Here is a 12718-nt window from a genome sequence, read left to right as displayed (position 1 = left end):
AAAATCAGGATAACCAATGGTGCAGGACATTACACCCAGCTCAGGTGACTCAACCCCTTTTGACTGACAACAGGAACAAGACCACACAGACCCAGAGGTTGGAAAGCCAACCCAACCCCAGGCCTCGGAGACAGGAGTAAATGTGCTCCATCAAATTTGAGCTGCCCGGCCTTCAGATTGAGATTTCCGAAACATGGCAGCCAATTCTCAAACTTGGCTGGGAATTTCTCCACCACCTCACCGGAGACACCAGGTACAACCGGGCTCCTCACCCGAACCCCTTGGGAAGGACGACAGGTCATTGAACAGGAATTCAACCACATGGAGGCAGGCTTCCACCAGGGACAAGAACCTCTTTGTGCGCCACCAACGCTTCCATAAATACGTCTTGCGACTCTTAAAATTGGGCTTTAACGTCCTGTACCGCAGAGCCAAGACTATCAGAAGGATCTCGTCCATCACTAGCAGCCATCATCCGTTGGTGTGCACCGTATTGTCAGGGTGGGAAACCTCGAGTGTAGTTGTTCCACCAAGGACGAGGACCGACCCCAACTCCCTCCAGCCACCATGAATCAATGAGGATTAAAGCAAATGCTCTCGACTTAAAAGTGCTGAAACATTGACCAACAAATATTGGCACATAGTAAAAGCCATGTAAATTGAAAAAGGATAAAAACAAAGATTGAAAGATGAGCAGAACCGGAGCTCGCGAAAAAGCATTTAGATGGTTACATGGGTAAGATGGGTATAGAGGGTTATGGGCCAAGTGCGGGCAACTGGGACTAGCTTAATGGTAAAAACTGGGCGGCATGGACTGGTTGGGCCGAAGGGCCTGTTTCCATGCTGTAAACTTCTATGATTCTAACACGGCTGCTCCTGCTCACATCATGTGATCCCCCCCAAACATTTTTTAATCCTGTATTCTAGATATATCTTTTCCTTCTTTACCAAATAGTTCCCATCTTTAGTTCTGATCCTAACAGAAAGATCTCCAACCTTTTTTCTGTCTGAAATCTCCTTTTACAATGCCTAATTTCAACAGGCATTTTTAGGTACAACCTCAAGTCTGGAGATGCATGAATGCTTAATCATTCCTATTTAAATAATGACATACTTTAATGCCAAATAATGAGGTAAATAACAATAATTCTGGTTGGTTGTGGACCTGTTCAAATAACTTTTTAAGGCTTCCAGCTTCATATTTTGTAAATGAACTCAATTTACAAAAGCAAGGTGAATTCCTGCAGCAGTACTTAACTTTAGCAGAATGCAGCTTTTCCTGGAACCTAGTCCTCATTGAAATAAATATCCAAAGATGAGAGCTGCTGCAACGCCCAGATATATACAAAAATACAATTTCAGACAGAAATATTTTTAAACGTTAACAAATTAAGAAATACATATGAAATGAAAATGAAATGAAAATCGCTTATTGTCACAAGTAGGCTTCAATGAAGTTACTGTGAAAAGCCCCTAGTCGCCACATTCCGGCGCCTGTTCGGGGAGGCTGGTACGGGAATTGAACCGTGCTGCTGGCCTGCCTCGGTCTGCTTTAAAAGCCAGCGATTTAGCCCAGTGTGCTAAACCAGCCCCATATGCATTCTTATGACGGTTTTGTTAAAAGTGACGCAGGCAATTTTGAAAGTTTAAGTAAAAATTAAGACTGGGTAATTTATTGATCTTATTAAGGACACAGATACAAAGTACATTCGAAAGGCCACATAACATTAAGTGACCATCATAACTGTCACTTCAGAAAAGCAGCTACAACACTACCGGTAAACAACAAATTCCTTCACCTTTTCATACACCACCAGTTATAATGGCAAGTAGGCAATTTTAGGTCATAGCTACTATATTTAATTTTTTTAGTAAAGCTCTGAAGTGTATGTTGGTTGAAATACAATACTGAAAGAAGTCTATAGAAGATTTAACAAAATGCTACAGCAGAGCCAGTTTAGCACTGAGATTTGCATCAGAAGGATTTTTCTGTTTGTTCTTGATCCACAGCAGTTAAGATTCTGACTTGACATACAGTTCATATTATTCAGTTCAGTCTATACAAAACACCTGTTATCTGTATGTATACAGCAAAAACAAAACTGTACATTCATGTAATTTTTGTTCTAATGTTTGAGCGCTTAGGCGACTTGATAATGGAGGATAATCTTGTCTACAAATGAAATTAAAAGGCACATCTGAAAAAGATGCATGCTTACAACAGTTAGTGAAAGATATTCTGATCTTTAGTTATTACTGCTTGTTTTTCACAAACTGACTACAGTCTCCTACATACTAATGCAGGTTAGACAATTTTGCCCATTCAAAAATTCCAAGTTAGTGTTATAATTTCTTCTCTAAAATTTGCAGCAGCCAACCAATACAACTTGATTAAGGAAACAACAATTCGTAAAAAGCGCCATATTTCATAAAGTTTCAGTCCTTCGGCGATCTGCATCAATTATTTAATGTATCAGTTAAGCTCATTCCAACAAATGAAGAGTCACACATTAAATAACCTTCCTGATGTTTGTAAAATTCCATCCTTTAACAAGGCCACTAGAGCTCAAATATGTCTCAAGGATTTATCTCGTTGGCTCAGTGCAATGATTGGTTCAAATAATTTAATTCATTTGTACAGTGCAAATGCAAACTTGTGTTACACTTCAAGGTAATTATGTTGGCACTGCAAGTCTGAGGAAAGAAAATGCTGCTGATCACCTGAGAGGAGATCACAGCAATGAACTATTCTGTAGTCTGAATGAAAGAAACATGAAGCTTTAGTTATATTCCAACATCATTTTCTCAACTGCCGTCTTCTTGAGTGCAGTTTCTAACAAGACGACACAAAAGGTTAAAAACAGCAACACATTTTCTTGCCCCAGTGCTTAACACAGATGCCCGATTTCCCACAGTGCTTCAAAATTTAGTGTCAGTGAGGAATTTCTGCATTTTCCAGCAATGGCAGCCCACCTCTGTGCAAAGGAGGATGTGATACTTCTCGTTTGTAAGTCTTTGGTGGAAGTTTTGGCAGCTGCGGACTAGAGTTCTGTCTGGGAGGTATGGGTGGAGCAGAAGAGTAAATAGGGTTACTGTGGTTTGAACAACGCCGTATAACTCTAGGAGAAGGTGTTGGAGGAGGAGTACTGGGGGAACTGAGGTTTGTGCTGGATTCTCTGTACCAATCTTGATCCCGATGAAGGTGGCTCTTTGGTGCTGGCTGGAGATGAAAAGGATCATTCATGAAGATCTCAGGAGGCCTTATTGGTATGGGTGGAGGTGTATCAGGCAGTGGATCCCTTGGAGGAGGTGGAGGCGGACTGTGTAGTAGCCCATCTGAAGGAACATATAATCCAGGAATCCTAGGCAGTCGGGGTGGAATAGCAGGAGGGCTATCTGTCATATTTGAAGCTGTCTGTAAATAAAGAGATTAAATTCTCGTCAAAATTTCTTCCAATCAATATAGAAATGACATCAATAACAAATTGAGAATTCATCAAAGAATAACATCAGTATCTGTAGGGGTAACAATGGTGAACCAAATTTAATTTTATTCAGTATTCATGCAGGATATCCAGTTCAAGCAAGTAACAATTTCATTTGTACAGCTGTGTTTCCTACACAAACCAAATGACGCCAACAACCTGCTAACTATTCATTTGTTGGAATGAACATTACAGATGTTTTACTGATAAATTAAATATTTGATGCAGATCACCCAAGGACTGAAACTTTATGAATTTTGACACTGTAAAATAACTTTTTTTTGTAATAAATTATTTTTATCGAAACAAAATTTTTACATAACCATTAACAAAACAAGGTGAACGTTAACATTATATAAAGAGGAAAGAAAAAAAAAAAAGAATATGCCGTGCCTGAACATTCCTCCCCGCCCCCGCCCCCCACCCCCAGCCGGCCACCGGATTGCTGCTGCTTCTGACATTTTAATCGGAAATGTCACCACCTGTTTTTTTAGGAAGGCGTGTACCTGAAGGTATCTGAAGGCATTTCCAGGGAGCAGATTAACTTTCCCCTCCAGCGCCTTCAAGCTGGGAAAAGTCCCGTCTATGAATAGGTCCCCCATCCTTTTAATACCTGCCCTATGCCAGCTTTGAAACCCTCCGTCTATCTTGCCCGGGACAAATCTGTGATTGTTGCGTATCGGGGTCCAAACTGAGGCTTCTTCCACTTCCCTGTGCCTTCTCCACTGACCCCAGATCCTTAGTACCGCCACCACCACTGGACTTGAGGAGTAGCGCGCCGGCGAGAACTGCAGGGGTGCCGTTATGAGTGCCCCTAAGCTGGTGCCTTTGCATGAGGCCGCCTCTAACCGCTCCCACGTCGACCCCTCCCCCAATACCCATTTCCTAATCATGGCTATATTAGCCGCCCAGTAGTAGCTGCAAAAATTCGGCAGGGATTGTTTTCCTTGGAGCAGAGGAGACTGAGGAGTGACATAACTGAGACTTCATGGGGTCCAGGGTCAACGTTAAGGACTTCAAGGGCAGTACTCTCCTAGTTGTATGTCACCACCTCTAGTGGGTCTATTCTGTCAGTGGGACAGGGCATGCTCAAGGATGGTGATGTCTGGGATAATGTCTGTAAGCTAAGTATGACTATTGTCAGGCAGTTGTTTAACTAGTCTGTGGGACAGTTCTCCCAATTCAATTTCCTTTCCTAAAGGACATCAGTGAGCCCGATGGGTTTTTACAAAAATCAACGATAATTTTACGGTCACCATTACTAGCTTTATTTTTTACAATTCCATATTTATTATGGCAGCATAGTGATTAGCACTGTTGCTTTACAGTGCCAGGTTCCCAAGTTCGATTTTCAGCTTGGGTCACTGTCTCTGCGGAGTCTGCACGTTCTCCCTGTGTCAGTGTGGATTTCTTCTGGGTGCTCCGGTTTCCTCCCACAAGTCCCGAAAGATGTGCTTGTTGGATGAATTGGACATTCTGAATTCTCCCGGTGTATCCGATCAGGCGCCGGAATGTGGCGACTAGGGGCTTTTCACAATAACTTCATTGCAGTGTTAGTGTAAGCCTACTTGTGATAATAAAGATTATTATTATTAATTGGGCAACATGGTGGCACAGTGGTTAGCATTGCTGCCTACGGCACTGAGGACCAGAGTTCGAAACCCGGCCCCGGGTCACTGTCCGTGTGGAGTTTGTGCGTTCTCCCAGTGTCTGCATGGGTTTCGCCCCACAACCCAAAGATGTGCATGTTAGGTGGATTGATCACGCTAAATTGCCCCTTAATTGGAAAAAAATAATTGGGTACTCTAAATTTATATTTTTAAAAATTATTATTATTAATTAATTGTATTTAAATTCCATCATCTGCCATGAGAAGCTCTGAATCCTTGTCCCCAGAGAATGAGCTGGGCCTCTAGGTTACTAGTCCAATGATATTATCACTAGGTCACAATCTCTGCCCCAATGGTGTTTTGTTAAATGTCCAGGTTGGCACTCCCCCTCACCAATCCCCCTTGTCACCCTGCCGAACCATCAAGCTTTTCCTTCCGTGTCACTGAATTAAACAAAGGCAACAGCTCACCTCAAATCCAAAGAATGAATAATCTCACCTGTTGCACACTAGCTTTAAGCAATCCTGAAACAGGAGGCAAGAGTGTTCTGCAGCACTAACTTAATCTTAGTAGGACTTAATTTTAAAACAGTTTGATTTAATGAGTCATGGAATGCAATTGCTTGTAAAGAGGTAGCCGCCATGGTGGTGTGAGGCCTGATCCAGCGCTGAAACGCCCCCAATTTAACTCAAAATTAATTTCAAAAAGAAGCATTTTATCTGGAGAAAGGCTGCCGCTATAATTTCAGCCCAGAGCCTTTTTACGATATGTAAGAGATGACATGTCGTGTTGTCTGTTACATTATGATGGCAATATGATGGGCTTGATATACACAAAATTCCACCAGAAGCAACAATTTAAGAAAATGTCCGAGTGCACTTCACAGAAACAAACCTGACACTGAGCCATATCAGGAGATATTAAGCTTGGCCAAAGAGATATGGGGCGCGATTCTCTGAAATGGAGACAGAGTGTTCACGCCGTCGAGGTTCACAACGGTTTGAAACGGCCCCTATCCCGACCGATTCAGGGCCCGAAAATGGGCTAGGAGCGGCGCCGCGTCATTTACGTGCGCCAGGCCTTGGCGCCGCGTAAAGGCGGCGCCACATACATGACGCGGCCAACGCCGCATAACTGGCATCACCCGCGCATGCGTGGTTGCCGTCCTCCCAGAGTCTGCCCCGCAAGAAGATGTCCGACGGATCTTGCGGGGCTGCGGAAGGAGGTCCTCCTTCAGAGAGGCCGGCCCGACGATCGGTGGGCACCGATCGCGGGCCAGACCCCATTTGAGGCCCCCCCCGGTGCAGGATCCCCCCTCCCTCCCCCTGCAGGCCTCCCCCCCCCCCAGAGTTCCCGCGCTGTTCCCGCTGGCAGCGACCAGGTGTGGACGGCGCCGGGGGGAACCCGCCGTTTTGGGCAGGCCGCTCGGCCCATCCAACACTGAGAATCGTGGGGGTACCGGTGAATCGCCATTTTGGCTGTCTCGGGTGATTCACTGGATCGCGGCGCCGCGCAAAACGCGATTGTGCCGATCTGGCTGCTTCCGTGAATTTCGGGGGAGGGCGTCGGACCAGCGTCGTGGGAACATTTGGCGACCCAGGTGATTCTCTGTAACGGCGCGGGAGCAGAGAATCGTGCCCACTGTTTCAAGAAGCATCTATAGGAAGAAATTAAGGTAGAGAGTTGGAGGTGATTTAGGGAGTGAATTGTGAAGAGGCCCGAATTAGATAATTATAAGTATCTCGGAGGGTTGTGGAGATTCAAGTTTGGAGGGCTGAGACTATGCAGGGATTTGAAAACAAAGATAAGGGTCACGATTCAGCGGACTCAAGTTAAAGTTTGCTTGTTAAAGGCATGTTTAGCGGGTTGTTTCTCAGTGGTTGCATTGCCAAGAAGCATTCAGCTCTCAAACGGCACTTTGCTGTTTTTTTTGGCTTCAGCTCGTCAGTAGGAAAGACTCCTGATAGCCTTTCTGGCAGCCCCGATCGTTTCCCCCTCCCTTTCAGCCTCCCCTGCCGTGTGCTCTTTTGACCCCCTCGCCTCCCCCAATCTTGGTGATGCCCCCGGGAACTACACCCCTGGGCACCCTAGCACGGGTGTTAGATTGGTAGTGTCAAGGTGCCCGGGTGCAAGGGAGTGGTAGGGTGCACCTTGGCCTGTCCCTGACCAGCTGGGGGTTCCAATGGCCTAGGAGACCCCCCCCCTCACAGGTGCTGTTACGACTGGTTCACATGTGAACCTGTCATAAACGGCACCCTGGCGAGGTCCCCCAGGCGCGGCCAGTGAGTCCCGTGTGCCAGGGAAATCTGGCGCCCGGGTATTTAAATGAGCTATACGATTAATATAAATATTCAGATCTGGTCTCGCACAGTGAGGGATAGATCTAGATAATGCAGGTGCCGCTAGTCAGGTGACTCGCGCGAGGTTTCACGCCTGGTGCGGAGCCAGTTTTGAGGCTCACGCGCCATTCACCCACTGCATCTGGATCCATGCCGGGCGCAACGGGGTCGCTGATTCTCGTCCAAGAATCCTAAAAATCGAGGTGTTTCCTATCCAGGAGCTAATGTGGGTCAACAAGCACAGGGGTGATGTCTGAACTTGACTTACTGTGAATAAGGACATGGGCAGCAGCGTGTTGGATGACTTCATGTTTATCTAACTTTTATTAATCAAACTCAACTTAATCCTGTACTATGCAGAAGAAACTTAATGAAAAAAGAAAATATTATTGTAATATTATTTCACACTATACCATGAGGCATTTCCTTTACCTTAGTATTTACCAAGTCTAAACCAGGCTTCCTTCGCTGAGGAAGGGGTGGAGGAGTAGGCGAGTCTTCACTTGACCGATGATGACTTGAAATTGAGTGAGGTTCTGCAAACAGTGATGGAAGAGATTAAATTCTTAAATCATTTTTGTCATGTTTATAGTTTAGTAGTCCAAAAACTCCAACAATAACTTGCATTTATAAAGTTCCCAATAACTTTGAAAAATGCTAACAGATAACAGCTTCACAAAAAACTGTGCCGAAAGTTGATTTTGATCAAAAGAAGTGATATTAGAAAGGGTGAAGGAGCTGAATTTTAAATAGCATCTTCAAAGAATAGAGGAAGATCAGTGTGAAGGTGTTTAGGCAGGAATTCTAGGGTGTGGTGTTTAGATGACTGGAAGCACCACCTTCCATGCTGAGACTAAGGGACTGGAGGATACACAAAGACCAGCATCAGTAAATGGCAAGCTTGAGGAGGTTTCTTGGACTAATAATAAAATCTCTACAGTGCAGAAGGAGGCCATTCGGCCCACTGATCCCACAGCAACACTCTGAAAGAGCACCTTACCTAAACTCACTCCCTTTGCCCTATCCCCATAGCCCCACCTAACTTGCACATCTTTGGACACTAAGGGGCAATTTAGCATGGCCAATCCACCAAACCTGCATATCTTTGGACTGTGGGAGGAAACCGGAGCACCCGAAGGAAACCCACACAGACACGGGGAGTATGTGCAACCTCCACATAGTTACCCAAGACCGGAATTGAACCCGAGTCCTTGACACGGTGAGGCAACAGTGCTAACCACTGTGTCACTGTACAGCTTTGGTAAAAAGTCATCAAGACTCAAAATGTTAGCTCCCTTTTTTCTCTACAGATGCTGTCAGACCTGCTGAGATTATCCAGTATTTTCTGTTTTAGTCACTGTTGGGGCAAGGCTAGGGAGGGATTTAAATAAAAGCAAATTACTGCGGATTCTGGAATCTGAAACAAAAGAGAAAATGCTGCAAAATCTCAGCAGGTCTGGCAGCATCTGTAGGGAGAGAAAAGAGCTAATGTTTCAAATCCAGATGACCTTTTGTCAAAGCTAAAAGACTTAGAAAGTGGGAAATATTTATACTCTGGGGTGAGAGAATGAAAGATGAGTCATAGCCACAGAAATAAAGGGAACAGAATGCTAGCCACAGAAACCATGGGGAAAGAATGTTAATGGTGGACCTCAGAGTGAACAAAAGGTGTGAAGGACCAAACAACAGAGACACTAACATCAGAGGGTAGACTGTGACAGATGTAGATGTGGGGGGAGGGGAAAGGGAAGCAAAGAACAAAGAACAAAGAAATGTACAGCACAGGAACAGGCCCTTCGGCCCTCCAAGCCAGTGCCGACCATACTGCCCGACTAAACTACAATCTTCTACACTTCCTGGGTCCGTATCCTTCTATTCCCATCCTATTCATATATTTGTCAAGATGCCCCTTAAATGTCCCTATCGTCCCTGCCTCCACTACCTCCTCCGGTAGTGAGTTCCAGGCACCCACTACCCTCTGCGTAAAAAACTTGCCTCGTACATCTACTCTAAACTTTGCCCCTCTCACCTTAAACCTATGCCCCCTAGTAATTGACCCCTCTACCCTGGGGAAAAGCCTCTGACTATCCACTCTGTCTATGCCCCTCATAATTTTGTATACCTCTATCAGGTCGCCCCTCAACCTCCTTCGTTCCAGTGAGAACAAACCGAGTTTATTCAATCGCTCCTCATAGCTTATGCCCTCCATACCAGGCAACATTCTGGTAAATCTCTTCTGCACCCTCTCTAAAGCCTCCACATCCTTCTGGTAGTGTGGCGACCAGAATTGAACACTATACTCCAAGTGTGGCCTAACTAAGGTTCTATACAGCTGCAACATGACTTGCCAATTCTTATACTCAATGCCCCGGCCAATGAAGGCAAGCATGCCGTATGCCTTCTTGACTACCTTCTCCACCTGTGTAGCCCCTTTCAGTGATCTGTGGACCTGTACTCCTAGATCTCTTTGACTTTCAATACTCTTGAGGGTTCTACCATTCACTGTATATTCCCTACCTGCATTAGCCCTTCCAAAATGCATTACCTCACATTTGTCCAGGTTAAACTCCATCTGCCATCTCTCCGCCCAAGTCTCCAGACAATCTAAATCCTGCTGTATCCTCAGACAGTCCTCATCGCTATCCGCAATTCCACCAACCTTTGTGTCGTCTGCAAACTTACTAATCAGACCAGTTACATTTTCCTCCAAATCATTTATATATACTACAAAGAGCAAAGGTCCCAGCACTGATCCCTGTGGAACACCACTGGTCACAGCCCTCCAATTAGAAAAGCATCCCTCCATTGCTACCCTCTGCCTTCTATGGCCTAGCCAGTTCTGTATCCACCTTGCCAGTTCACCCCTGATCCCGTGTGACTTCACCTTTTGTACTAGTCTACCATGAGGGACCTTGTCAAAGGCCTTACTGAAGTCCATATAGACAACATCTACTGCCCTACCTGCATCAATCATCTTAGTGACCTCCTCGAAAAACTCTATCAAGTTAGTGAGACACGACCTCCCCTTCACAAAACCGTGCTGCCTCTCACTAATACGTCCATTTGCTTCCAAATGGGAGTAGATCCTGTCTCGAAGAATTCTCTCCAGTAATTTCCCTACCACTGAAGTAAGGCTCACCGGCCTGTAGTTCCCGGGATTATCCCTGCCACCCTTCTTAAACAGAGGAACAACATTGGCTATTCTCCAGTCCTCCGGGACATCCCCTGAAGACAGCGAGGATCCAAAGATTTCTGTCAAGGCCTCAGCAATTTCCTCTCCAGCCTCCTTCAGTATTCTGGGGTAGATCCCATCCGGCCCTGGGGACTTATCTACCTTAATATTTTTTAAGACACCCAACACCTCGTCTTTTTGGATCACAATGTGACCCAGGCTATCTACACCCCCTTCTCCAGACTCAACATCTACCAATTCCTTCTCTTTGGTGAATACTGATGCAAAGTATTCATTTAGTACCTCGCCCATTTCCTCTGGCTCCACACATAGATTCCCTTGCCTATCCTTCAGTGGGCCAACCCTTTCCCTGGCTACCCTCTTACTTTTTATGTAAGTGTAAAAAGCCTTGGGATTTTCCTTAACCCTATTTGCCAATGCCTTTTCATGACCCCTTCTAGCCCTCCTGACTCCTTGCTTAAGTTCCTTCCTACTTTCCTTATATGCCACACAGGCTTCGTCTGTTCCCAGCCTTTTAGCCCTGACAAATGCCTCCTTTTTCTTTTTGACGAGGCCTACAATATCACTCGTCATCCAAGGTTCCCGAAAATTGCCGTATTTATCTTTCTTCCTCACAGGAACATGCCTGTCCTGTATTCCTTTCAACTGACACTTGAAAGCCTCCCACATGTCAGATGTTGATTTGCCCTCAAACATCCGCCCCCAATCTATGTTCTTCAGTTCCCGCCTAATATTGTTATAATTAGCCTTCCCCCAATTTAGCACATTCATCCTCGGACCACTCTTATCCTTGTCCACCAGTACTTTAAAACTTACTGAATTGTGGTCACTGTTACCGAAATGCTCCCCTACTGAAACATCTACCACCTGGCCGGGCTCATTCCCCAATACCAGGTCCAGTACCGCCCCTTCCCTAGTTGGACTGTTTACATATTGTTTTAAGAAGCCCTCCTGGATGCTCCTTACAAACTCTGCCCCGTCTAAGCCCCTGGCACTAAGTGAGTCCCAGTCAATATTGGGGAAGTTGAAGTCTCCCATCACCACAACCCTGTTGTTTTTACTCTTTTCCAAAATCTGTCTACCTATCTGCTCCTCTATCTCCCGCTGGCTGTTGGGAGGCCTGTAGTATACCCCCAACATTGTGACTGCACCCTTCTTATTCCTGATCTCTACCCATATAGCCTCACTGCCCTCTGAGGTGTCCTCTCGCTGTATAGCTGTGATACTCTCCTGAACAAGTAGCGCAACTCCGCCTCCCCTTTTACATCCCCCTCTATCCCGCCTGAAACATCTAAATCCTGGAACGTTTAGCTGCCAATCCTGCCCTTCCCTCAACCAGGTCTCTGTAATGGCAACAACATCATAGTTCCAAGTAGTAATCCAAGCTCTAAGTTCATCTGCCTTACCCGTAATGCTCCTTGCATTAAAACATATGCACTTCAGGCCACCAGACCCGCTGTGTTCAGCAACTTCTCCCCGTCTGCGCTGCCTCAGAGCCACACTGTCCCTATTCCCTAGTTCTCCCTCAATGCTCTCACCTTCTGACCTATTGCTCCCGTGCCCACCCCCCTGCCATACTAGTTTAAACCCTCCCGTGTGACACTAGCAAACCTCGCGGCCAGGATATTTATGCCTCTCCGGTTTAGATGCAACCCGTCCATCTTATACAGGTCACACCTGCCCCGGAAGAGCTCCCAGTGGTCCAGATAACAGAAACCCTCCCTCCTACACCAGCTGTTTAGCCACGTGTTTGTCTGCTCTATCTTCCTATTTCTAGCCTCACTGGCACGTGGCACAGGGAGTAATCCCGAGATTACAACCCTCGAGGTCCTGTCTTTTAACTTTCTGCCTAGCTCCCTGAACTCCTGCTGCAGGACCTCATGCCCCTTCCTGCCTATGTCGTTAGTACCAATATGTACAACGACCTCTGCCTGTTTGCCCTCCCCCTTCAGGATTCCCTCTACCCGTTCGGAGACATCCTGGACCCTGGCACCAGGGAGGCAACATACCATCCTGGAGTCTCTTTCACGTCCACAGAAGCGCCTATCTGTGCCCCTGACTATAGAGTCCCCTATAACTATTACTCTTCTG

The 12718-nt window shown here is 45.8% G+C and overlaps 1 protein-coding gene across 1 annotated transcript in view; it reads right to left on the bottom strand.

Annotated features, from left to right (window-relative positions):
• Window positions 1-1636: 1636 nt before the first annotated feature.
• Window positions 1637-12718, bottom strand: part of sos2 (son of sevenless homolog 2 (Drosophila)) — a 234022-nt gene continuing 222940 nt past the window's right edge. Inside the window, exons 24-25 of the mRNA XM_072489811.1 lie at window positions 7867-7970; window positions 1637-3415 (exon numbers count right to left, since the gene is read on the bottom strand). Of these exons, the coding sequence (XP_072345912.1) occupies window positions 2933-3415; window positions 7867-7970 (587 nt within the window). The 3' untranslated portion in view covers window positions 1637-2932. The remainder of the gene's footprint in view (window positions 3416-7866; window positions 7971-12718) is intronic.

Source organism: Scyliorhinus torazame, chromosome 2, assembly GCF_047496885.1.
Source record: "Scyliorhinus torazame isolate Kashiwa2021f chromosome 2, sScyTor2.1, whole genome shotgun sequence".
NCBI lineage: Eukaryota > Metazoa > Chordata > Chondrichthyes > Carcharhiniformes > Scyliorhinidae > Scyliorhinus > Scyliorhinus torazame.
The sequence above is the reverse complement of the archived record's forward strand: the minus strand, read 5'-3'. Positions and strand labels throughout refer to the sequence as shown.